Source organism: Tiliqua scincoides, chromosome 6 (genome assembly GCF_035046505.1).
Source record: "Tiliqua scincoides isolate rTilSci1 chromosome 6, rTilSci1.hap2, whole genome shotgun sequence".
NCBI lineage: Eukaryota > Metazoa > Chordata > Lepidosauria > Squamata > Scincidae > Tiliqua > Tiliqua scincoides.
Genome location: NC_089826.1, coordinates 47,937,564 through 47,963,143, shown reverse-complemented (window position 1 = coordinate 47,963,143; position 25,580 = coordinate 47,937,564). Strand labels below are relative to the sequence as shown.

The 25,580-nt window shown below is 40.9% G+C and overlaps 1 protein-coding gene across 6 annotated transcripts in view; it reads right to left on the bottom strand.

Annotated features, from left to right (window-relative positions):
• The window catches only part of RAPGEF2 (Rap guanine nucleotide exchange factor 2), a 225,689-nt gene that overhangs the window by 107,232 nt on the left and 92,877 nt on the right, over window positions 1-25,580 (bottom strand). For 4 of the 6 annotated variants that reach the window (XM_066631661.1, XM_066631659.1, XM_066631664.1 and 1 more), the window contains 3 exons: window positions 7,975-8,050; window positions 3,295-3,462; window positions 537-554 (listed from right to left, as the gene is read on the bottom strand). In XM_066631661.1, the coding sequence (XP_066487758.1) occupies window positions 537-554; window positions 3,295-3,462; window positions 7,975-8,050 (262 nt within the window). The remainder of the gene's footprint in view (window positions 1-536; window positions 555-3,294; window positions 3,463-7,974; window positions 8,051-25,580) is intronic. The other 2 variants (XM_066631663.1, XM_066631662.1) reach the window with 1 other exon arrangement.

The following is a 25,580-nucleotide window of genomic DNA, read 5'->3' as shown; positions in this document are numbered from 1 at the left end:
TTGACTATTGCAGGTTCATAGGATAATTTTGTCTGCACTTTAACCTTTTTTTAGCTAATCTGAAACAAACTTCACAATGTTTAAAATGTAAACGTGAAAATATCACCACTCCTAAACTATAAGGTAATTCCATAGATTTTCTACAGTTCCTGTTCCAGTATGTGTATCAACACCTTCTGTATTTCAGTAATATGCAACTTTTAGATGCAACTAATACAGATCAGACTGTCAGTAATTTTCTATATATTGTACTGATGCCACAGAACATCATCTAACCATCAAAAATAGACAATGAGTTTTGATTGTTTATTTAAATTAAGTATACTGATATGGAGGTAATGGCGATGTTGCCAGGCTCTCTATATATTTATTTTACTGAAGCTAAAATACATATCATGAAGGGGAACAGACGGGATGTGAAACAAATTTAGCAACAACATCAATTAGAATTAAGACATTAGTCACACTCCAAACTGAGGGGAAGGTGGGGAAGTAAAGCGTTAACGTTGGAGGACCATACACATAAGTTACAATACCTGCTGTTTAGTGCATTCCTGTGAGCCAAAATGAAATGAATGCCATATAGGAGAAAGGAAAAGATGAACATTATCAGAGGTGCCAAAACATATCACTACTATGAAAATAAAGTTATTCTGTAAGGAAAGTCCTTAAAGGGATATGGGGTTGCAGTAGAGACTCTCCCTAAGCCACTGAATGTAATGAACTAGGTATTATTTCTTTAAAATACATATAGGACCCTTTCTGCTCCATTTAAGGTATCACATTGTTCATCAAGTTTCATTGTTGAGTTGTTTGCTAATAACTAGTTTTAAACAACTTGGATGTCCCTGCATTATCTATATTCACTTTTTTATATTATGCGCACCCCGTCTTTGAAACAGTCAACTGGGTACAATATTTCTCAGTCAATATTTCCAACGTATTATAAACCAAGGGAGGAAACCAGCACACTGACAGTCATTATGTATACCTACTCAGAAGCACATCCCACTGTGTTCAATGGGACTTACTCTCAGGTAAGTGCATATTGGATTGCAGCCTGAGAAGCAAGTCACATTTTATACAGAAGCCATGTTTTGATGACTATACAAGTACTGCACAAAGGGAAGACTTGCTTCTCTAAACTAACAGTGGGCACATGTGTCCTTGAGTATTTGGAGAGGCTCATCTTCCCACACAAAACAAATAATATATGTTCATCTGTCAGTTACTCAAGCATTCTCTTTTGTAGTTCTAAAACTGATCAACCAAGAAGTATGCCATATTAATATTATCACAAATCAACTTTATAAAATATCAAAAGATTCCATAAAAGGAGCAAGCAAGTTGAACCAGACTAAATAAAGTCAAAAAATTACTACCAAGAACTGCCCTGAATCCTGAACATCCTTTATAAACAATCCTGAATCCTTCTGCTTTATAAACAAAAGATAAGAGTGTTGGTATACAAGATGCTTGCAAGGCATCAAAAAAGGCTTTGCAATTAACAACGGACAGAGGCAAACATTCATATGGTAACAGTTGTACATAGATTGTAGATGATACAAACTGGCAACAAGTAACAATGTTTGTAGGAAAAGAAAAAGTGTATATCCCCACTACTTTAGGATCAGAGAGAGCACATGAATAACTCTAACATCTTAGATAGGTATGCATTAATGCAGCTGTATAATGTGCATACCAACAGTTCACACAGTCAGGGAACTCTGCTTCCCCCACACAATTGTAGTTGGCCAAACTCAGGAACGCAATTACGTGGAGAAATATCATACAGACTGGCATTTATACAGAACACACACATCAATCCTTGTGATTGTGGGGTACTATTTAGAGTTGCCATGCTAACTACACCACATTTACATATGTAACATGTTTCTCCATATGATTATGGTCAGCTCCCTTCATATGCGAATTCGCTATCTGCAAATTCGCTTATCCAAGAGGGGCAGAATTGCTACCTTCTTTCAATAACTGTGCTTCTGTTCTCATTATCCACTATGCGGAGACCTTCCAGAGGCTGCAGGGACCTTCAGAATGGTGCCTGTGACTAGTGTGGACCCCTTTAAAATGACCAGCGGAAGCTTCCCCCCATTACTTTAAAGGGGTCTGTGGTGGTTGCAAGTGCCATTCTGAAGGGTCCTGCAACCTCTGCAGCATTCAGAGATCTTCTGGCACTTCCCCCGCTTCCTCTGGCATTCTGTTGGCTTCTTGAGGGTCTCTGCTAGATTATTTTGATGATATCCCTTCCAACCCCTGCCCCAGATATCCCCTGTACCTAATCTCATTGAACCCACAGGATCAGTGGTTCGCCATCTGTGAATTTACTATCCACTAGGTTTTCCAGGAAGCTAACCCTAGAGTATAATGAGAACTAACTGAATATATAAAACAACTGGTCTCATTGTAATAATAGTAAAAATCCAGCAGCATTAACTACCTTAAGATGGTGCTAGAGCTAAAAAAAAATGTCAAATTAGTTCCTGGAAAATTTCCCTGATAACTAAGAATTCGCTGTCACTACATCTTCTGAATATTTTGTAAGATTTCAAATGTACCAGAAATTCAAGCACTGCTAGACCTGGTTCTACCCCCCCCCTTACCCTGATTTTAAAAAAAACAAAACCACATTTTCTTTTCCAGATTTGTAATACCAGTATAAAGTGCGAAACCTTTTTTCTTTCAACTTGAAATAATTATTATTCAAATTCTCATTATTCTACACAAGTAATATGGAATTAACGCTCTCTCAGATGATAAAGTCATGGGTCCACATGTGTTAAATGGATCTGATCTCATGTCAACCACATCAATGGAAGTAATACATTCTGATCTGCTTCTCACACTGAGAAGAGATAAGCAAAATTTTGGCCTAAATAAAAGATAAGCATGAGGCTTGTGCTGTACTAATAAAACAATGGTTATACATACAAATGAATGTATTACCAGACCATGGTTTCATTGTTTTTGTTTTTCACACAGAAGGCCATTTAAAAGTAGGACTGTCTATTACCAAGATCATAACTGAAGTATTTTAAATTTATGTTTAGAAGCTGATTTGCTTCAGAAATCAAGTTTACACACTATTCTGAACACTAGTAATATTTTTACCTAAACACACTTAGCTATACCAATCACTTAAGCAAGAATATGGACACCTCTGCCTGCACAAGTCATGCCAACAGAAAATGATTAACAAATGCTTGTGCTATATGCAAATAATATAATTTACTCCTAATGTAAAAATAGGCTATGCAAATAACGTGGCTAGCTTACCGTATGATAACCTCTGGGCAAAGGTGGTTTTCCCACAGGATAAGCATCCACAGTATCAATAATTGTTTGCCTTTCTCCTTTTTGGTTGATTTTTCGAAATCTCCTTCGAGATTGTCTATGAGATGCCTGCCTCTGGAAATATTCTTCATTTTCATCCATGTAATCCACCTAGTAAAAAGAAAAATGTAATATCAATTACAGACATACGTTACATTTTGCAAGTAATATCCAAAAGAAAAGAAAAACCAAAGGATGGACCTGTCCTCTATATCAATTAAAGGATGTCTGCACTGGCACTCATTTTAGTCTGAGATGTAATATAAAACAAAACCCTTACTGAAATCAAAGTCAACAATGAATTTCCTACTATTTCAAAGGTGGATATCAGTGAGTCAATGCTATGCAGAGACACAAAGCTGGTATAATTATGAGGACTTTATTCAGTTGTCAGTCATAGTTTACAACTGACCTATCTTCTTTTTTAAATGATAAATATTTGTATATTTTACACTGTACCTATCTCAGTCTTTAAAACAAAAATAAGCATCTTTTTTTACTCTTTCATATATAAAGTTACTTTCTCACTAGAAAAAAAAGCATTTCTTAAGGAACGGAACTTGAAGTCTTCCTGCTAATTTCAATAGGCCATTGGGGAGTTTCCACTCCCATCCTGTGGGACTTAAGATTTTCTAATGGCAGCATACAATTTCCTTCTTTGAAGTACAAAGATTTTTTTAAAAACTATTCTGAGGAGGAAAAAACTCTGAACAATGACACTTTACATAGCAATAATGTAAACCTTCCCCCTCCCCCCACATACATGAACAAAAAGAACCTAAAGGAAGTATTGCATTCAGCATCATACATACCACTGTTTCTACAGTCTGTCCACAAAGTCCCTATGCATGAAATTGTGTGAATCTGGGACTGAAAGCATTTAAGCCTGTATAGGGACTTGGTGGCCATCCTGTATTTTGTAGAGAGCAAAAATCCAAAGGCTCAGCTACTAACATAGTAGTAGCACATAGCATATTTCAACTTTTCAGTAATAAACTTATTCTCTACACTACATTCTACTGTACTGCAAACCATTACACGGAGGGGGGAATCAATCACAAAAGAAAGGTGTTTCAGTGGTATCTTGACAGTAAAAGTGAGATTTATCTGAATATTTGCTGAATTGGTTTAAATCTGAACTGATGTCACTGGAGGGCAGTACTTTACAGGATGTATTCAAAGCTTGGCAATTACTATGGTACCCCGGCCTTATTAAGTACTTGGGAATTTTAATTCCTAGGGATATACAGACATGAGCCGGTATCCATGGGGGGGGGGGGGTCTGTTCCGGAATCCTTCATGGATATGAGGAACACCCTCCCACCCTCCAGAGATGAGGGGAGTTGAGCTATATGGGCAGCCTCTGTGGGCCTCAGAATGATTCTCAGAACAAAAAAATGGAACTTCTAGTTTTTTGTAAAACTGGAAGTGATGTTTTTATGCCTTATATAAGGCATGAGGAGGCCCATGAAAGTAACTGGCGATGACTTCATCACCAGTTACTTCCGGGTTCAGAGACCATGATGGGAGCAGCAGTAAGAGGCTCAGAACGGGCAGAAGGACTTTTTCAAGCACTTGAAAAGCACGAGCTGGAAAGCCACATGGAGCCTCTTGCTGCCATTTGAAGCTCCCACCATGGTCTTGCTGCTGGGAAGCAGGTGCCATGTGCACTACCCAACACTGCAAGTATCGATGGTTGAGAACCCCTGCTCTAGATCAATTAAACAATCATGACCAGGAATTCCTTTCATTTTCAAGGCTGATGGCTAGATGTGCCATTATCAACTAAGTGGTAATACAGGGTGTCTCTTGGGGGTTTTGTTCCAAGACTCCAGATAAGAAAACCAATGGATAATGAAATCCATGGGTCTCAGAGGGCCCTGTAATCTTCTGGAGGTGACAGGAGCTGTGTTCCTGTCAGCTTCGGAGGGTGTTCTGAGGGCCAGGGAGGTTGCCCTGAGGTTGCAGCTCTGAGGTAAGGCAACAAACATTCCCTTACTTTGAAGAAGCTTCCGTGAGTAACACCCAACTGCAGGATGCAGAACATGTCCCATTGGCACAGCTATGCCAGTGATGGAAAGCACTGACATAAGGGGTTAGGATTGCACCCTTAGTTATTCTTCGTTTTGTTAAGCTGATATTTGTTTTGTGACTTTAAATGTATTTTTTTCACAAAAATGGGGAAAAAATTTAAAAATTCTTTATGGCAAAAGTAATATATGCCCCTACCCTCAGGCATCCTTACTCATATATGTTATTTTACTTCAAGAACAGATCTTTAAAAAGGATGAGATTGCAGACACTAATGAAATCAGAAATTAAAAGTGTACTTGGAACATGTTTTTTAGAAGACAGTGTCAATGAGATCACTCTTTTTTAATATGCTAATAAATGTATAGTTAGCACAACTCTTTATGATATAGCTCAAGGGTGGGGAACCTGCGGCATTCTAGGCCATTAAGTGTGGCCTTTTGAGTGAATCCAAATTTTATAGAGCATTTCCTTTTATATTTATTAATATGGTTTTGTTTGTCTTATTTTTATTTTAATCTTAAAATGACTGTATTCAAAATATCAAAGAGTAAAAGAAGCCCCACCTGACAGCCACAATTAAAATATTAAGTCAAAAGGGCTATTTGGACACCTGCTGTGCTCATGATTTCATTCTAATGCGACTCTAGAATGTGCTGTAGATACTCATAAGGCGATCTCACAGATAAGACAAGGGCAGGTTTTCAGTTAAAAATCATGGAATGTTCCATGACACTCAAATAAGCCAGGGGGCAGGGACTTTAGGGAATGGTGTATGTGAGGAAGAGCTGCAGCTTGCCCTGGAGTATGATTGCGCTGGTGCCAGAATAAAAGGGGGGATCTAAACTGTGACACTGTTTTTGAAGACACTAACAAGGTGCTTATGCAGTACTGTATGCTATTCCTCCCTTCTGTGTAATGGAACAGCCTGGAGGGAGGGGGGAGGAGAGGGAGGGAGGGAGAATTTTTTACATCTTCAGTAGTATTGCGTTTGTAGTTGGCAGTTTTTAAGCCCCAGAGGCAACCTGCCTGAGAGACTTGCTGGTTAGTTGCAAAGCCTGGGTGAGGCAGAGAAGAAAGGTATGGCCAGCCAAAGCAAAGGATTTTTTTAAAATACAGAATTCAAGCCACATTGAGCTTCTCCTGGCTGCTGCACCACCCTCAACTGCCCCAAGGAGTTAATCAAGACAGGACAAGGAGATAATTCAGCCTTGATTTTCTGGTAAAAATTTCTCACCTTATAGGTGAGTATCTACGGTTCATTAACTTCCCCCGCCTGATAGGCGCCACTACCTCCTGAGCTTGGTTGGCGAAGGGGGGGAGTTGGGGAGAGTCCATGAGGAACTCCAGCCTCATATCAGTCTAGAGAAGCGGTCACAACAAAGTCACTAGAAGGTTAGTTAACTTTAGTTTTCATTTTTTGAAGTTAGTAAATAGTAGTTAGATTTTTACAAAATAATGTACATTTTGAAGTATATCTAATTGAACTTTCTTGAATGTGGCCTTATTAGATTATAGCTAACTTAATGCGGCCTTCCAACACAAAAAGGTTCCCTGCCTCTGGTATAGCTCTTTATTGTTCTCTAAGCACCAGAAAAGAATCAAAATTTCTAAAATATCTCCCTTACAAAAATTCACTATTATGCAAGAGAGTGTGAAATTGTTAATTACAGATTTGTCCAAAAGATGCCTTGATGATTTTGCTACTAGTTACATTAATTACATGCTATGAAGCCTTATATGAGAATGCATTTTAGACATAGCTGAATTTGGTAATTTCTAATGCCCCTAACAGAGATATTCTGGAAAGCTTTACTGATACAAGATCCAAACATCCCTAAGTTTTAAAACGTCTTGTTCAACAACAGCCAAATCTTTTTAGATACTCTTAATTTGTATAGCTATAATCAGTGGAAAGTCCGAGTGTACTAAAAGTATCTCAGTGAAGTGTTTCAGTATATATCTTCTATATGATCACTTATTTTAAAAACAACTATTTGGTACTTGTTAGCCTATAGCAGGGGCGCCCAAACCCCAGCCTGGGGGTCATTTGCAGCCTAAGGGATCCCCCTAATCCAGCCGGCAGGGAGCCCCCTGTCTCCAATGAGCCTTTGATCCACAGGAGACTTGCTGGAGTCTGCGCTGGTCTGAATCAACTGCAGTCAGCGCAAATGTCAGCTGCTCGAGCTCTCGTGCAAGCTGCAGGCTCCCTCTACTGTTTCATGCCTGTGAAGCAGCAGTGGCAGCAAAGGAAAGGTCAGCCTTGCTTTGCACAAAGCCTTTCACAGGCTCTGAGCTATCATGAGACCTTCATTCATTCATACAAGTTCCATCTCTAATAGATTCATTTATTTAAATTTATTAAATTAATTTTTTCCCAGCCTCCAACACACTGTCAGAGAGATGGTGTGGCCCTCCTGTCAAAAAGTTTGGACACCCCTGGTCTATAGGCTACGAAATCATACACATATGTAAAAATGTAAACTTACCACTATTGTAAATTGGCAGCTTAAAGCAAATTAGGAAGCTACAAAAAGCATTAGTAAATGCAAAAACACATAGTTCAACAATCAGTAATCTAGTTATGCTTACCACAATCATTTCAGATGGTTCTAACACAATGCATTCACATCCACGCCTGAAGCTCCCTGCAGAACGCTTGCCGAAGCTAGAGAAAGGGGGGGGAGAAGTCTTAGAGCAAAACCAAATTGTAAACTTAGGCTCAAACTTAGCATACTAAACATCTGACTAGTGTTCATTTTCAAACATGGAAGAGGGGTGGAAAGATGAAAGACAATTTGGTTTAAAGAATATGATTAAACACTGTAAGATCTTTAAATAGTAATGATATCTAATTAATCTTCATCTTGATACACTGTTATTTCATAACTCTGTGGCATGGCACACTACAGGACTGGAGGTTTCTTTTCCCTTAGGGCTCAATTCTATCCAACTTTCCAGCAGAGATACTGCTGTGCCAGCAGGGCATGTGCTGCATCATGTGGGGGGGGGGGGTGCAAGCACAGAGGCCTCCTCAAGGCAAGGGAACATTTGTTCTACTACCTTGGGGCTGCATTGCAGTGGTATCTGCACTGGAATGCTGGATACGATTGGGCCCTTAATCTTCAAGATTCTACAAAGTAATACAATTTGGTTAGGGAAAAAAAATAGTACAGGTTAGCCACAGTGAAAGACATGGATGCACAACTGAAGGTGCATGGCTTCCAGACCACAGAGACTAGGCTCAACTGGAGGGCTTATTTAGAGAGAATAGAGATGTACAGGTGCAGCCTATTTATCTGTGGATTTTTTAATCTGTGGATTTGCCTCAGGGGTGGGGACAACTGAACTGAAAGTCACACACACCTTTGCCTCCTTTGCCCTGTGGTGGCAGCCCAAAACACTGCCAAAAGGTTCAAAACAGGGAAATAGCCCTGGAGCCCTGGAAAAGGCTCCCCTTGCGAAGGAACAGTAAGACTCCTGGAGCCCCTGAGCAGAGGCGTGGCTACAGGTGGGGCGGTGCACAAAGTTTTGCAGAGAGCCTTCCTGCAGAGTGCAAGAGGCTCCTCCCTCTCCATTCGCCTCACCCCCGCCCACATGGTTCAGAAGGGAAGGGGGGAGCTCTTGCACACTGCAGGAAGGCTTTCTGCAAAACTTAGTGCACCGCCCCCCCTGCAGTGATGCCTCTGCCCCTGAGCCAGCAAAGCAGCTGAAGAGGGGAAGGGGGGAGAAAACCTCTGAAGCCAGAGCAAGTGCAACAAGGTGGAGCACTCTCTCTCTCTCTCTCTCTCTCTCTCTCTCTCTCTCTCTCTCTCTCACACACACACACACACACACACACACACACACACACAGAGGCAGGTGTGGCAGCAACAGAGGGAACTGCTTTAAAAAACCCAGGGTGTGTTTACCCAATCCCCCCCCCCTCCAGATGGTGCAGGCTCTCCTGCTCCAGCCTACGGAAACAAAACAGCCCAGCAAGGCTACAAACCTCTCCACACTTTCCTGGGAGTAAGCCCCATTAACTACAGTGGGGCTTATGTGAAAGAAGTAGGACAACTGACAACAGGGAGGGCTGAGGGCAGAGCGGAGGGGAGGGGATTGAGAACAGCTGCCTTAGTTTCCTTCTATTCAGAAGTGACAGGCTGCAGAGAATTTGCATAACTCTATGGAACTCAGCACAACGTATTTTTTGTTAATCATGCCAAGTCACGGAACGGAACTAACGCGGATAAATAGGGTCCACCTGTACACAGACTGTTCAAAAGCTGATTACAGTGAGGTGCACAGGAGGCTAATGAACAAAACAGGAACACATCCCCCACTATGAGAACAGGTACAGCACACATGCTCATCTGAATAATAGCTATTAATTCAATATACATAAAGGATCTTCATATCCTGCACACTGTCAAATATGGAAAATGCAGTGAACAAATCTAATGCACGCTTTATGTTAGGGCTGTTCTGAAAATAGGCAGATGTTCATTTCTCACATTTAATATCTCTCCCCATAAATTTTACTTGTGCAGATAAAATGCAATCTACTTGTAAAAATCTGTTAAATCATTAAGAACCTCTCTTCACAGCTGAAACGTCAATAATTAGAAACTGCTGTGGCTACCAAACACCAGGACATTATGCCAGTATCACAGCACTATATAGAAAGGAGATTTCTGATTATGGTCTTCTAAACCTTGCCTGATCCCTATTCCATTCAAGCAGAAACTCTCCTGCTTTTTCATTTACATACAGAACTTCTGGACTACTCTCTGCAATAACATTTAATTGTGACTATTACTCTGCTGAGTGCAGCCCCACCCATCCCGACTTCTATTTTCCATGATTAAACCATTGCCTTCCTCTTGCACGTATCTCATATAGGCTGAGTTTAACTTGTCGATGACAGCTTCCAGGCTGACCCAAAGCCCCAAGCTAACAACCACATAGTGCTTTGCTGAAGAGAAGGGTTTGTTCCCTGCACCACCAGGATAGCATAGATTCTTCCTTTACAGTAATCCTAATTTTATGGTGAAACCTGCAAGCCACCATTTCAACTAAGCAATTCATGGGATATAGCATATGATTTCCAATTTCTGTGCATCAATTGTCTTCCATGAAACAGAAGCCTGTAGCCAATGTGATCAATCCATGCCTGTATGCATCAATGATTAAAATAAACTGTCATTTGCATTAAGAACTGAATCACATTTCTCCAATCATAAGTGTTTGTGTGAACAGTTAAATTTAAAGGATGAATGCTCTAAGTACAGGGACAGCCTTAAGAACTATGGGACCCAATACAAAACTTCCCCATCCCACCCACCCACGCCTGCTGGAACCTCCTACTCACCAAAACAAGTGGCAGTAGCAAGCCTAGGGCCAATGGCACCTCAAACAAAGTGCAGCACCTGGAAGTAGGTGCTTCGGGGGAGGGGGTTGACAATAGTGAGGGGTAATATTTAGGAATTAAATATTGTTTTAGATAGGAATGAAGAAGTATAGATGAATTAATGAGAATGCTGGGAAATGGGAACAGCATCATATATGCTTTGATCTTAACATCAGGAAACTGTACCATCTTGACATGACTATATTACATCCTTGCCTATGTACTTGTATCAACTTTATGACTAGGCAGAGTGCTGGTCCCTGTGATGTGTAAATACTACAGAAGGTTTAAAATTTGAAGTGTAGAAAGACAGAGTGTGAAATAGCTAAGTCACTCTGGCCTTGGGAAAGGAGATCAGCTGAGTGCGAAGCCATCCCCAGGTGCATCCAAGTTGGTGAGAAGCCTGCTTCCTGCAAAACAAGTTTTGGAGGTGATTGGGTACTGAGAGGTGGGGCAACATGAACCAGCAAATTTGGTAAGAACATGGATTGGTCCAGATCCCTCATGAGGTCCAAGTGAGAATGGCTATAAGAATCAGCTAGTCCTCTCTAAGATACGCTTCAGCATTATTATTATTATTATTATTATTATTATTATTATTATTATTATTATTATTATTATTAACTGTATTTATATACCGCTTTTCAACTAAAAGTTCACAAAGCGGTTTACAGAGAAAAATCAAATAAATAATGGCTCCCTGTCCCAAAAGGGCTCACAATCTAAAAAGATGCAAAAAGAACACCAGCAGACAGCCACTAGAAAAGACACTGCTGGGGTGAGGTGGGCCAGTTACTCTCCCCCTGCTAAAAAGAGGAACACCCACTTGAAAGAGTGCCTCTTACCCAATTAGCAGGGGTTGAATTGGGCGAATGCTGCTGAAGGTCCTACTTCTCTGACACCAAATTGGACTGACTGAAGATCTAGATAATGTAAGTAAGTAGAGCAGACCAAACAGCTTTGTTATGTTTTCTTGCTGGCTGCACCAGTGCAGGTTAGGATTGGGCCATCAGTAAATGTTTCAATGCACTTTAAATTGGCTTCAGTTTTTTCATCACTGAATTACAGAGACATGCCATTAGCTTTCACAAAGGATTCCTGCTTCTCCCTGTGTATGCATGTTACATGTACCTATTAGAAAGCACAGCCAATAACAGTCTCCTTTGCCCACCACTCCCATACACAGTCCATCACAAGATCAGGTTACTTCTTCCATTACAATGATACAAAAATGAGACTCTGTCTCCTCAACATGAACTCTAGTGCATGCCTAGGTTATCTGTCATCTCAATTACAGTAACATTCCTATTTTCACACTCTACCCAGCACACACCTTCAAAAATCATCCATGATTCTAATCACAGCCCGCCTTAAATCTGGCTTCCCAGCTACTCCCAGATCCTGCATAAGCTTCTTATCCTTCCCTCCAAAGTCCTGTATGGATTTGTCCACTGTTTGTATCTCCAGTTTCATTTCCTGACACATCCTTGTCTGTGACCTCTAATATCACCCTCAACTGACCCATGTGAAACAAGAAGCTGTGGTTTTTTCACCTTCAGGCAGTCTGAGTCCAGCAGCGGCCACAGGCAGACGACTGCGGCCTCCTCTGAGCTCAGAAGCTCCCCTCAACTCTGGAGGGGGCATGTGGGGGGGCCCACGGATCCAATCTGCATATAATTGAAACCGTGGACACAGGATCTGTGGACATGGGGGTCCCCATGTATATGCAATCATTCCACTTCAAGATGTGGTTGCTTGTGGAGTTTCTGGTTTGTTTTGCACTTCGTAAGCTGCAAGGGTTCTATGTTTAAGAAGAACTGTGAAAACAAATATTTTCATTTTACAGCTAACTTTTGGCTGATAAATATCTAAAATGACCTAGTAACTGCAACTGTCAGAAAAAAAACTTAAGAGTACTCCCTCCCCACTATACCCCAGAAACACCACAATGGAAAGATCAGCTTTAGTTTCATGGTTGCATTTTATTAGCAATCCCAAATAAATTCTAAGTGTTTCCTGAATAAATCCTTTAAAAAGGATGCACAAACATCAGCCAACACTCCAAATTCAAAATCAGAATAAAATATATTTCTGATTAAAGTAAAGATAGCATTAAGTCTAAACCTCCCTTAGGAAACTGAAGGTGCCCAAGTTGCATACATGGCAAGGCTTTACTTCATGGGTGAAGGAAATAATTTAAGAATTACTAGCCCTGTTTAACCAGAAGCTGCAGGGCAGAAAAAGATGTTAATATTTTCAGACACCTGTGTGGGTCTCCACATCTCTGGCTAGGAAGGGAAGTTCCATGAAAGAATACAGAGTCTCTTCTATAGCACCAAGCCAGTTTTTTCAGCTTCTGAAAATGATGAGCTCTCCTTTATAAAATTTAAACCAATATGGTCCTTCAACAAGAATAGGTCTGTTACAGCAGCCTGCACCATTACTGTAAAAGTACTAGGCCAAGTTTGTCCTATGAATGTTTCATCATCAATTTTTTTAAACTTGATTTTATAAAGTTAGCACTACTATATTTTAAACTGTGGTTAAGATCAGAATGGGTTTGAGGGATTTTTTAAAATATTAAAACTACTTTGAGGACTGTGAATAGTGGAATAGCAGGGGGGACTTTAAAAAAAGAAATAAATCACAATCGCTGCTACACTTCTGGCTTTCATTTCTCATTCTCATCAGAATTCTTTATTTGTATATATAACATATACAAGGCAAGAGTATTAAGCAATAACCTAAACTTATTTGCAACTGAATTTCCTTCTACACAACTCCAAGCTTACATTTTTATAAGAGCTAAATTATCAATCTGTCTAGAACATCGGTTTCCAAACTTTTTAGCACCGAGTCCCGCTTTTTAAAATGCCTGCTTGCAAGTATATGTGCACATGCTGCTCTGTTTTGGTTTCCATAGGACTCAATACATTTTCCTTGTCAGCTTTCAGGACCCACCAAAAATTGAGTCCCGACTCACAGTTTGGGAACCACTGGTCTAGAAGCTGCTATTTACATTTTTTCCCCTGGGATATCTTTGTGAAGCTTTGTTTATAGTAAGCAACTTTAGGACACGAGCCAGTTATGGTCTCCAGGGCATTTTGACTCAAACCTGCTGATTCATCCCCATGACTGCTATCTAAAGAGCACCCAACAGTTTAAACATAGCACAATATGGCCTCTATTGCCTGTAAAGAGCTAAAACTAAACCCTGGCCTACACACAATGCACAAACCTGACTCTTCTAGTCTCAGAGGCAGTGTAAATCCAAGGTACTGCATCATAGTACTTAACAGCTGCTGCGTAAAGAGGAAAAGTCTCTTTAGAACAGTGATGGAGGCCCTTTTCTCATGAGGAACATACACAGATATTCACATATTTATCACTGCATCAGCTTCTTTTTTCACATGTGGTTATCTCCTGTGAAACCTACTAGCTCACAGACTATGGAAAAATAAATTCTCATCAAGAACTTCTGTGCTCCAAGACTCCTGTAGGGCATACTGTATGCCCGATTCCAGACTATATTCTACAGCAGGGGTCTCCAAACTCTGGCCCGGGGGCCAGATGCAGCCCACAGCAAGTCTCTATCCAGCCCGCAACCAGCCTCTTGTCCCCTGAAAACCTCTGGCCTGCTCAACTGAACACGACCAGAACTGCGCTCTGGTTGCATCTGGAGGGTGTTCTGAAGGCCAGAAAGGTCCAACAATGAACCTTGAATGAACAAGCCCACTCATTCATTTATTCAGTCTTCTAAGTTCCATCTCTAATTTATTTATTAAAACTTCATATTTAAATTTTTTTCTGGCCCTCAACACTATACCAGATATTTGATGCGGCCTTGTAGCCAAAAAGTTTGGAGATCCCTGTTCTACAGGATAGCCCATTCCCTTGGTCAGCAGGAAGCAACCTTGTAGCAAATCTTCCAAGGTGAGTAATGATCCTGTCCTTCTGGATTCTACTAGAAAACAGTAGAGTACTTCTCAACCCTAACCACAACTCAAACAGAAACCAGCAAGAAAAGTGAACAACCATTTATTATATCCAACAAGAGCAAACAAGAACCCAAAAATCCTAACAATAGACAAGGCAGGGAACATTCCACAAGAGATCCTGGTTACCACCACCACTACCCCCACATATGGTAAAGGCAGAAACCTAAAAATAAAATGGGAAGGAACCTTAATAGATGTGAATGAATGGCCTCCAGGAATCCCTGAGAACAGAAATTCAAGGTAAGAATTTTCATTTTCACTTAGGACTCTCTCAAGACATTCCAAATTGTTGTTCCAGGCTCTTTAGGATATACAAGAAAAGTGCCATCCCCATGGGCCTACAGGTAAACTGCCTATCAATTCAGAGCTCCAAAACCAAAGAGCGCTCATCTCAAACACCAAATCTGCAGTCAAGTATATTTCAATTTTACAGTGCTGAGCTAATGTATGAGCTGATGCAGGGCTGACCCACAGCTGATGTGACTTGAAGCTCTTGCTCTTGAGTGATGAGTTCAAAGAAGCAAGTGAAAACACAAGGGCCCCACATCTTGCATCTTCCCACTGCCCTCTCTGCCTCACCAACTCATGCTCCAGTTCCCTTCACACTTGCTCAAAGAGAGCAGAAAAAAACTCAAGCAGCAGTGAACTCCTTTTTCCTCAAGAAAGGGGGGAACCTTGCCATAGTCTCCTCTTCATCTGCCAGCTGCTGGCTGCTTAAGAGAGCAAACAAATGGTCTGCGGTCTGGAAAAGGGCGCAGCTTTGTAGACATAGCCTCCTCACTTTGTCAGGGTCCTATTTAACCCATTTCTGTTCAGTCCACAGGTGTGCACATTTGATTCCTGTTGCACATATGCAACATTGGGCAGAAATGGCTTAAAATGACCCAGTAGAGCTAAGCATGCACTGAACATACTTAGCTCTTCCAGGTCGTTCTATACAGGACCTAGGTGGAGTGATGTCTGTGATACTCCACTGATTCTATAACAGTACTGACCTCCTGGTAAAGCAGACTGGACCAGGTATCTTGCTGCTTGCTGATGAACACACTGTCTAAGAACATTGTGAAAAATACATGATGGTGCCCATACAACCCTAGATCTCCAAAAATGCAACATGATCATTTATGCCAGTGGTTCCAAACTTGCCAGGAGTTTGGGAACTGCTGTAAATTTCTGTGGGGGAAGGGCAAAGGAAGCAATGTGATACTTGATTATGCTGCTACCAGGAGTTAAAGGGATTTTTTTTTTTGCTCCTTACCTGAAGCAGCGCTGACCTCCAGGAGGGTCTGGGGAGCCTGCAGACCCTCCTGCAGGGCTCCCCACGTCACTAAACTTCTAAAAATAGTAAAAACTTCTGATTTTGCGACAAAAACAGGAAGTATCTTTTTTTTTTTTACTATTTTTGGTTTCAAGGCACAGGAAGCTCTGCAGATGGGTTCGCAGGTTCCACAGACCCACAGACTCCAGGAGGCCAGTGCTGCCTCAGGTAAGGAACAAAAAACCCCTTTAACCCCTGGCAGCATGATCTCAGTGACTGCATTGCTGCCTTTTCCTTCCCCCGCCCTTTATGGGGGCAGAGATGGAACTTCCCTGGTTGGGATGTTGTGTGTTCCCAGAGTTTGGGAAGCTCTGGTTGACATTCTTTTGTGATTCGTCTGGGGACCATATTTCCAGGTCCATCCATAGGTGACCCCCAGGCCCTCAGACTGGCATCAGTGGTGAACAGGATTCTGTCTGGAATAGCAAGATATCTTCATTAAATTAGGCAGTTTGGTTCCAGTCACCAATCCAAGTTTTCTTGACTGCCATTGGGATCTTTATTAAACTCTCTAGGAATGCTATCTCCTGCTGAAAAGGTCTGATGTATCATTGGTTGTAGCTGTACATAGAAACAACACCACCTGACTACGATCCAGCAAGATATGTTAAGGAGTTTCATCAGTCATTAACTCTACCTTGTCATTTAGATTGCCATTGCTAGGTTTAGCTCAGGGTGCACTTCACGGGAAACGTGCTGTACTAGGCTGCATCTGCAAACTCTTATCCATACCAATGACAAAACTATCATGTTGTAAAAGCAAGACACTGCCATTTCCACATTGCTCTAGCCCTTGTTTCTAGACAATGATATGATCAGAATTTCATCTAGGGATGGGCAAAAAAGAATGCCCTGTTGTCTCAGATGAGTTACCAAAAGGATCAGGATCCTAATAAAAACCCTAGAGGAGCTCTAACAAGTTCCTATTTCTCTCCTATAGGCAGGATAAGTCTGAAGGTCTTCCCCTTGAAGGAGATGCTGCTATGTTTGGGCCCTGCCTACTGATCAAGAAGAGAGGCTATCCCCAAGAGTCTGAAACAGGGACCCAAAATGCCCTCCAAGAGTCCTGAAAGAAGAAAAATGCTCACTACCATCTATATAGAGAAAAATGTGACTGTTTGTTCTACAAAATTACCAAGATTCACTGATAGCAATCCCCAACTGAATATTTAATGAGAAAAAGATTTTTCCCACATTCAGCCTGACAGTTAAAACTTGTTTATACCCAAACTGACCATAAACAAGTAGGCAGAAGATTGAATTAAGATAGGGCCTATTAAAGTTTGATTTAACCAGAGTTCAGATAAACTTCAAAATAACTTCAAATATTAAAACTTAAACTGACAAGCTAATAACGTTTTACCTGAGGAGCAGATTCAAAACAGCTATTCGCTGAAGAGGTTCTGCATATTTTTCAGTTAAATATTCAGTACTCAAAGTGCTCCAGCTTAAATACTGTGCACTTCAATGAAGTTTGCACCAACAGAGTTTGTTTGGGCTCAGATGTGTTACGTAACAAAATAAGGATACCGGCATCATCGTATTTATATAAAGTCAGGTACAAGAAGGTGCCTTTCATATTTGGAAGGGCTAATATGTTACTACAGTTGACAGTCACTTTCAATAGGGATCCTTTGAGAAGGGTATTTTATTTCCATTAAGAGAAGAAAAACAAACAATAAAACACCCAGAAAGCAATTGTAAAGGATCTTCTGAAGACTACATGAAAACTGGCTCACGTGTTGTTTCTGTGATCTGTAGGACACTGCCACCTATCATGCTTTTCAAAAGGCTGATTTTAAAACACAGACCATTAAGCTAGTGCTCTACTCTTTTTTAATGCTTGATTCTAACACTCTATTAAGAGATTTACTATTATGGTATCATGTGTCTTTGAAGAAATTTTTAAGCCTATGTTCTCTATATTAAAACATCTGGAAAGTTGTAGTTATGGCAACCCAGTTGAAACTGATTAAGGGTAGTGAGTAAGAGAATTGTGAAGGTACATTATCAAATCATTCTATTTTTGTATTTAAATGAATCTAAAACCTTAACAACATTTGTTTATAAGTAAGAATATACAATTGTCTATTTGCATTGTTTTTTATGGAATACATTTGAACTTTATTAACGTAGAACATTAAACAGAATTTGTATTTGATTATGTAGAAGAATCAAACGAACAATAATTTAAATTTTTATTAACTTATTTAAAAATAATGCTGTGCTCCTAGCAATTACTTCAAAAAAAACAAATGTACAGAGCACGGCTTTCAACAGAACAAAAGAGATCTATGAAAAAAATGACATCTCTACTTGACTTTTGCCAAGTACTAGGATACTTCTGTGTCCATAATTCCTAGATCTGCAAAAAAGACTTCCAATTACTATAGAAGGCAAAGAAAAAGTAAAACATATGGTAACTTATCCACATATCCTACAAAAGTTTTTAAAGTACATTTTTTAATCAAGTTTTTGAACTAAGCACACACAAAGACAGCAGTTTTTCTGGAATGAAATGTCATCATTCAATAAAGATTTCAGAGTGTCTATCCAGAATCGCAGTGCGGATTCTGAGTCAGCAGGTCCACCACCAATATGATATTCTCCCTCAGACAGCTGCAGGAGAAATGCAGAGAACGACAGCCAATCTTTATAGCCTTCATAAATCTCATGAAGGCTTTCGACCTGGTCAGCAGGGACGGCCTCTTCAAGATTCTCCCCAAGATAGGATGTCCACCCAAGTTCCTCATCATCATCAGGTCTTTCCACGAGGACATGAAGGGCACTGAAGTCTTTGACGGCTCAACATCAGACCCCTTTGACATCCGAAGCAGAGTAAAGCAGGGCTGTGTTCTCACACCGACCTTGTTTGGGATTTTCTTCGCTGTCCTGCTGAAGCAGGCCTTTGAAACTGCAACAGAAGGCCATCTATTTCCGGACCAGATCAGACAGAAAGCTCTTCAACCACTCCAGACTGAGAGCAAAGTCCAAAGTCCAGCTGAAATGTCTGCATGACTTCCTCTTTGCTGAGGATGCAGCTGTCACCGCCCACTCAGCCAAAGATCTCCAGCAGCTCATGAACTGTTTTAGCAAGGCCTGCCAAGACTTTGGTCTAACAATCAGCCTGAACAAAACACAGGTCATGGTTCAGGATGTGGACTCACCACCATGCATTGCAATCTCTGCGCATGAAACTGGAGGTTGACTTTGTGTACCTTGGCTCAACGATCTCCGACACTCGTTCTCTCGATACCGAGCTAAACAAACGCATCGATAAAGCAGCTACCACGTTTTCCAGACTCACAAAGAGAGTATGGTCCAACAAGAAGTTGACGGAATATACCAAGATCCAGGTCTACAGAGCTTGCATCTTGAGTATACTTCCATGCTGCAGTGAGTCATGAACTCTTCGCGCACAACAGGAGAAGAAGCTGAATGCTTTCCACATGCGCTACCTCCGACACATCCTCGGTATCACCTGGCAGGACAAAGTTCCAAACAACACAGTCCTGGAATGAGCTGGAATCCCCAGCGTGTATACATTGCTGAAACAGACACCTGCGTTGGCTTGCTCATGTCGTGAGAAAGGGCAATGGTCAGATCCCAAAGGATCTCCTCTATGGAGAACTTGTGCAGGGAAGGCGCCCTATGGGTAGACCACAGCTGCGCTACAAGGATATCTGCAAGAGGGATCTGAAAGCCTTAGGAATGAACCTCAACAGATGGGAAACCTTGGCCTCTGAGCGCTCTGCTTGGAGGCAGGTTATGCAGCATGGCCTTTCCCAGTTTGAAGAGACACTTTGCCAACAGACTGAGGCAAAGAGGCAAAGAAGGAAGGCCCATAGCCAGGGAGACAGACCAGGAACACACTACACTTGCTCCCAGTGTGGAAAGGATTGTCACTCCCGAATCGACCTTTTCAGCCACACTAGACGCTGTGCCAGAACCACCATTCAGACAGAGTTGCCAACACACTATTCAAATATGACAATTACCCAAGTGAGCATGGACACTTGTTTCGTCAACAGAAACTATTACTCCTGCTGTATCACAAAGGACTTTTGAAAGAGCTTCAAAGCTGCTCAAAAGCAGCTATTTGAGGGGAAAAAGTTTTTAAATCTCACTGGGTTGAAGAAATCTTTCAGATTAAAACCACCTTGGTCCAATTCCAGAAGACCTATAATTTCAAATATTTATAGTTTGATTTGGGTTTTTATTTAAGCTTGCTCTTTTGTTGAAATAAGCAGTACTATTTTCTTCAAAGCAAACTGTCCAGATATTCAGTTCTTATGTCATCATAAATTAAACAGGATAGTGTAATGTGGTAATCACCCACCATAAATATAGCCTTTTAGACTGAACTGGATTTTGCTATAGCAGTTGAACACACACAGAATTGAGATTTCTTTAGAAAAAATCTGAAAGTGTAAATATGCTCTCCTATGAAGATTTGATACATAATTGTCATACAGTACATGTGAAAATTTAAACATGCAGAAACTTTCATATGTGATTTGGGTTAACTAAATCCACCTAATAAAAATATACTTTAAATTATTTTTAGAGTGAATTTTTGTCACTATGTGGGTCTAACTGCAAAGTAAAGCATATAAAAAGTTGTATGGTTCACTCTAGTATACAGTTCTTCTGATATCATGGAAATCTAGACCGACCATTATTTTAACACTGTTTTTTGAAACACTATTCCAGAAGTCAGTCTTCCAAAATAGACTTACCAAATAATAAATTGAATCTGTATAAATTACGAGTTAAAAACTTTTTAACTTGTAAAGATCAAGCATCAGGTCTAAGGGGAACCAAGAGGATACATTTAGGTTCTGCATGATAAGATTCAGGAATATATTCTGAATAGTTCTAATTAAATAATAGCCTCAAAATTTTAACTTTAAATAATGTTTACGTATATAATTTAGCACAAGGAAAACCTTGTTTACTCCCTTGTTGGCACCAAAACCTGACGACTCCAAGTTCATGAGATGCATGCAAATTGCATACCTACTTGGGAGTAAGCCTCTTCTGAGCACAATATTTCTGAACAGTGTGCATAGGACTGCACTGCAAGTCTATAAGATGGCAAACAACTGTACCATAAGTCAGGTATTTCACATTTTTATACTGGATCAGGATTTATATTTATACTGTTGGAGTTGGTGCAACTCCATCTGCTGTCCAGAGGGGGCAGGATGCTGTCCAAAAGGGGTCAGGCTATGGCCCAGTGACTCTGACCTTTCTACCTGTTCTCTCTGTGATCCTTGTGGGGTGTGGCCCTAACTCTTTATCCTTCCTTTCTCCTCTGAGCACTTCCTCTTGTCCTCTGACCACCGACCTGTTAAGATGGCACGCACCAGGATTCTGATGCCCAGGCCATCTTGAATGCCCAGGCCAGCTATCTCTAAGTAATAGCTGAACCTCTGATCCTAATCAGATGCTGTAAATATACACTCAATGGAACTGTAAGCAAATAACTTCGTTTTTGCAACTTTAACAACCCATTGCCTCTTTGTCTTTTTTATTGATTAGCAGTCAGCCGGGTGAGGGAGGTTCCCTTGGGTGATACCCAAAGGGGGAGTCTGCTGCTTCAGCTACTCTGCTTCCCCCCCAAAGAGGAAACTATTTTTAATTTCCTCCAACATATACTGTGACAGAAAGTTACCCACTTTGTTAGTTATCGTAAATTATTTCCTAGAATGTTGGCATATAAATCTATTAAAGCATACTAAATGTGAGTTTAATATAATTTTGAATCTCTCAGCGGCAATAGCTGCATGAAAATGAACTATTTCAGTTCCACTTGAGGTTCTCAGATCCCAAATAGGTTTAGAACAGTGGTTCTCACACATTTAGGGCAGGAGGTCTGGTCTAGAGGGTAGAGCCTCCGTCTGCCTGAAGATAACATTCACAAGGTCGCCAGTTCGAGGCCACCAGCACCGTGCGACCTTGAAGCAGCTGACAAGCTGAAGCCGAGCTATTCCATCTGCTCTGAGCGTGGGAGGATGGAGGCCAGAATGGGAAGCCAGATCGGAATGAAACACCTTGAATGTAGTGGTTCTTGAAAGAAAGAACCTTCTTTCAAATTGTAAAAATCCCTATTTAATAAGGGATTTAAATAAAAGCCTGCCTATGTAAACCTCACTGTGTATGATGCTGGTAATGCAAACTGTCTTATAGCTTTCACTGCTTATTATCTCCTAGTAAACCCTGCTTTGTATTGCTTAGTATGTAACTGTAAAATAAGTTCAGTATAAGAAGTGCCCTAACCTATGTGTAGCTAAGAGTGGCTGAAGGTGTTAAACCCCCTAGCCCCTCTTCCAAAAGGGGAGCATGTCATGGATATGTACAGTTCAGGCCTAGTAGCACTGCAAGGCCTGAACCAAGCTAAAACAGTAACACAGAAGTGGCTTGCATTTCCTGGCTGCTAGGATTTACATCTCAATGGATGGTGATTATGTAGCACCTAGGAGCCAGAAATACGCCCATTAAGGATGGAATGCAGCTGTAGATCTCCAAGGGGGTGGGAAGAGCTGAGAGGGTGAGCTTCCAGCCCCACTTCCCGAGGAAAGGGTCTTTGTTCCTGGTCTCTGGGTGAGAGAGGTGGTGGGTGCACATCCTGCCCCACCAGGACCATGTGGCCATAGGTAACTGGCCTGAGGATCTACAAAAGAGCTGACCCAGGTGAGGGTTAGAGAATAATAGAGTTAGCAAGTTAGCTTTGTTGTTTTATGCTGATATTTCCTAGAAGTTTTTATGCCTCTAGCATTTGCTGCCTTTTGTAACCTTTTTGTAACCTTATGTATTTAATAAAGTAGAAAATCTTTTTACCATGTTGGTTCATTGTCTGTTGGGGACAAAGGTTCAGAATCCTGCCTAGCCGTTCAGCAAGCTACCAAAAATCCTCATTGTGGACTAGAAACTTGAGGACTGAGACTTTAAGTAAAGAAAGTGCTCAGTGCCTACAAGGGATATAGTTAAGCCTAAAGGGTCTTGGTTTCCCTGGACTGAGGCACTGGCTCTTACAGGGTGGTGGCAGTACTACCGACCAGGGATCTTTGAGAACTCTAGGGTTCAGAACCAACAACTCTGAGCACCCAAAACCCTGGGAGTGAGACCCAAGTTTACGACAGGAACCCACCTAAAATTGACTTGCAACCCACCTAGTGGGTCCTGACCAATGTTTATAAACCAGAAACACTGGTTTAGAAGAATGCTAATTTGTCATCTAATGCCCATTTTTTAGCCTCAGAATGCCATTCAGGGAAATCAGAAATAGCTATTTGCCCCCAACTCACAGTACAAAAAATTTTCTGCACCTCAGTTTCCACTAATTACTACACCACTTTGTCCGTCATACACTAGCCTTCTCTTTTCCACATGTGGAAAATCAACAGAGATGTAAATCCTCAAAAATGTCAATGTTAAAGCATCTCTTGTCTAAGCAATTAGTCAACTGTTGTTTTAAGCTGCTGCTTTCTTCTTGCCATCCAACTAATATTAATTTCCATTAATCATGTCATATCTAAAATTTAAATTGCATTTGTTCTGGCAAATGCCTATTAACTTCCAAGGTGCTCCAAAAATAATAAATTGAGTTTACTGCCAATCAGTATGAGTGATACATCAGTCAATGTGACTGAAAAATGTCCATTGTATATTTCATTGTATTATTGCCAGGTTTTATTTAGAGAGAAAAAATGCAAAAGTGAGACAATATCACAGCTAAGCACATGGAAACTAACAGGTGCTACATATAACTCCCACGAATTGCTTATGCATTCAAATGCACATGTCCTTGAAATAATGCACTGAGAATTGAAAGCTTCCACAATCGAGTGTACACCTGATGCACATGACACTGGCAATTCCTAACATGTGCATGGAAACCAGTTTAAATCCAGAAATTGCCTTTTGGACAGAAGGCATAATTATCTAGAAAGCACTGCTCCATCATACATTCATTTTAAGAAGACTTGCCTGGAAACATGCCCAAGATGTGTGAGGGGAACAAAGAGCATTCTATATAAGCCTAGCAGGCACACCCAGGTGGTTACAAACAGTTCTCTACTCTTGGTAAGTATCATCTTTTAATAGTATAACGGTCCATACTCCTTATCTGTGATTTGGGACCCACAGATTGAACACACCGCGAGTTCCAAATCTACAGACAAGGACTGGACCTTAGCTAGCAGGTGCACCTGGAGGTGTTCTCTCCTCCAGGAGGCTGAAACCTGCAGCCTCTGCAGGTGTCAAAAACACCTCCAGACACGACTGGAGAACATCTCCAGTCACGTCTGGAGTCATATCAGACTGACCTGTGGATTTGCTTATCCATGGGTTTTGTTAAATCCATGGGAAGGTGGGAACGGATCCTCTGCAAATACCGACTGTGCATACTTTCCACCAGTGTAGCACATATACTATCAATTTATTTGCTATCATTATTGAAATCATTATACAATTTTCTAGAGATTTTTACCCACATCTATGCATTACCTCGCTGACAGCCTCAGGCAAACTAGCATAAAATTGATTTAAATGCTTTGAGACACCAAAAGCTAAGAGACAGAGAAAAAAATAGAGAGAGGTCTTTTCAAGGATGAATTAAATCTGGATCAACCAGCTACCTGCAATATTTTTGTCAGGTTGTCGTTGTCGTCCCCCCCCCCCAAATTAACTGTCAAGTTGAAAATCAGATGACACATTCACACTGCAAAATTTAGCTAGCATACTGCTTCAAATTTCATATGCTAGCCATATGCATCTGTTTAGAAAAGTCTCTTATCTGAAAGATGCACACTTTGAAAGTGCAGTTTAATGGGTCTCTTAAGACTTTTCACCTAAACTACCAGCCTTCCAACTGATGTTCATCATTCAATTGTTATCTGTCTTTTGACGAACTAGTGGTGCAAGTTTCCCAACACCTCTTAATTTGCTGTTGCTCTCCTCAAGGCACTACCACAGCTTAATTTGAGAGATAGGGACCATAAGCACAGAAAACAGAATAATAAGCTGAACCTTCACCACCATGCCCAGGTATCAGCAGTGATAACTACAGTATTCTCTCCTGCCCAGAAGCACATGCGTACACAAAAAACATATTATGCTCTCCAAGAACAGGTGCAATCAACTCAGCTTACCTAGTGTAAACAACTAGGTAACTGCTCTCCAGGAACAGGTGCAACCAACTCAGCTTACCCACTGTAAACAATGAGGTAACGGATGTTTTTTACACACTGATTTACACCCGGTGTAAACTAGGCAACCCTACTATATCATTCAGGCTCCCTGACAGCTCCCTGTTGCTCCCTGACAGCAACATTAATGCCACAGTTTCCACAGTGTTTCTTTCACTTAACCTTCCCCTACTGTTCTCTTTCATCATTAACTACCTGGTCCTTAATCTGTTAGTCTATCGTAGTACAAATTTTCAAGGGCTTGCCAAACACCTTCCCAAACATGTCAAGTTAAATGT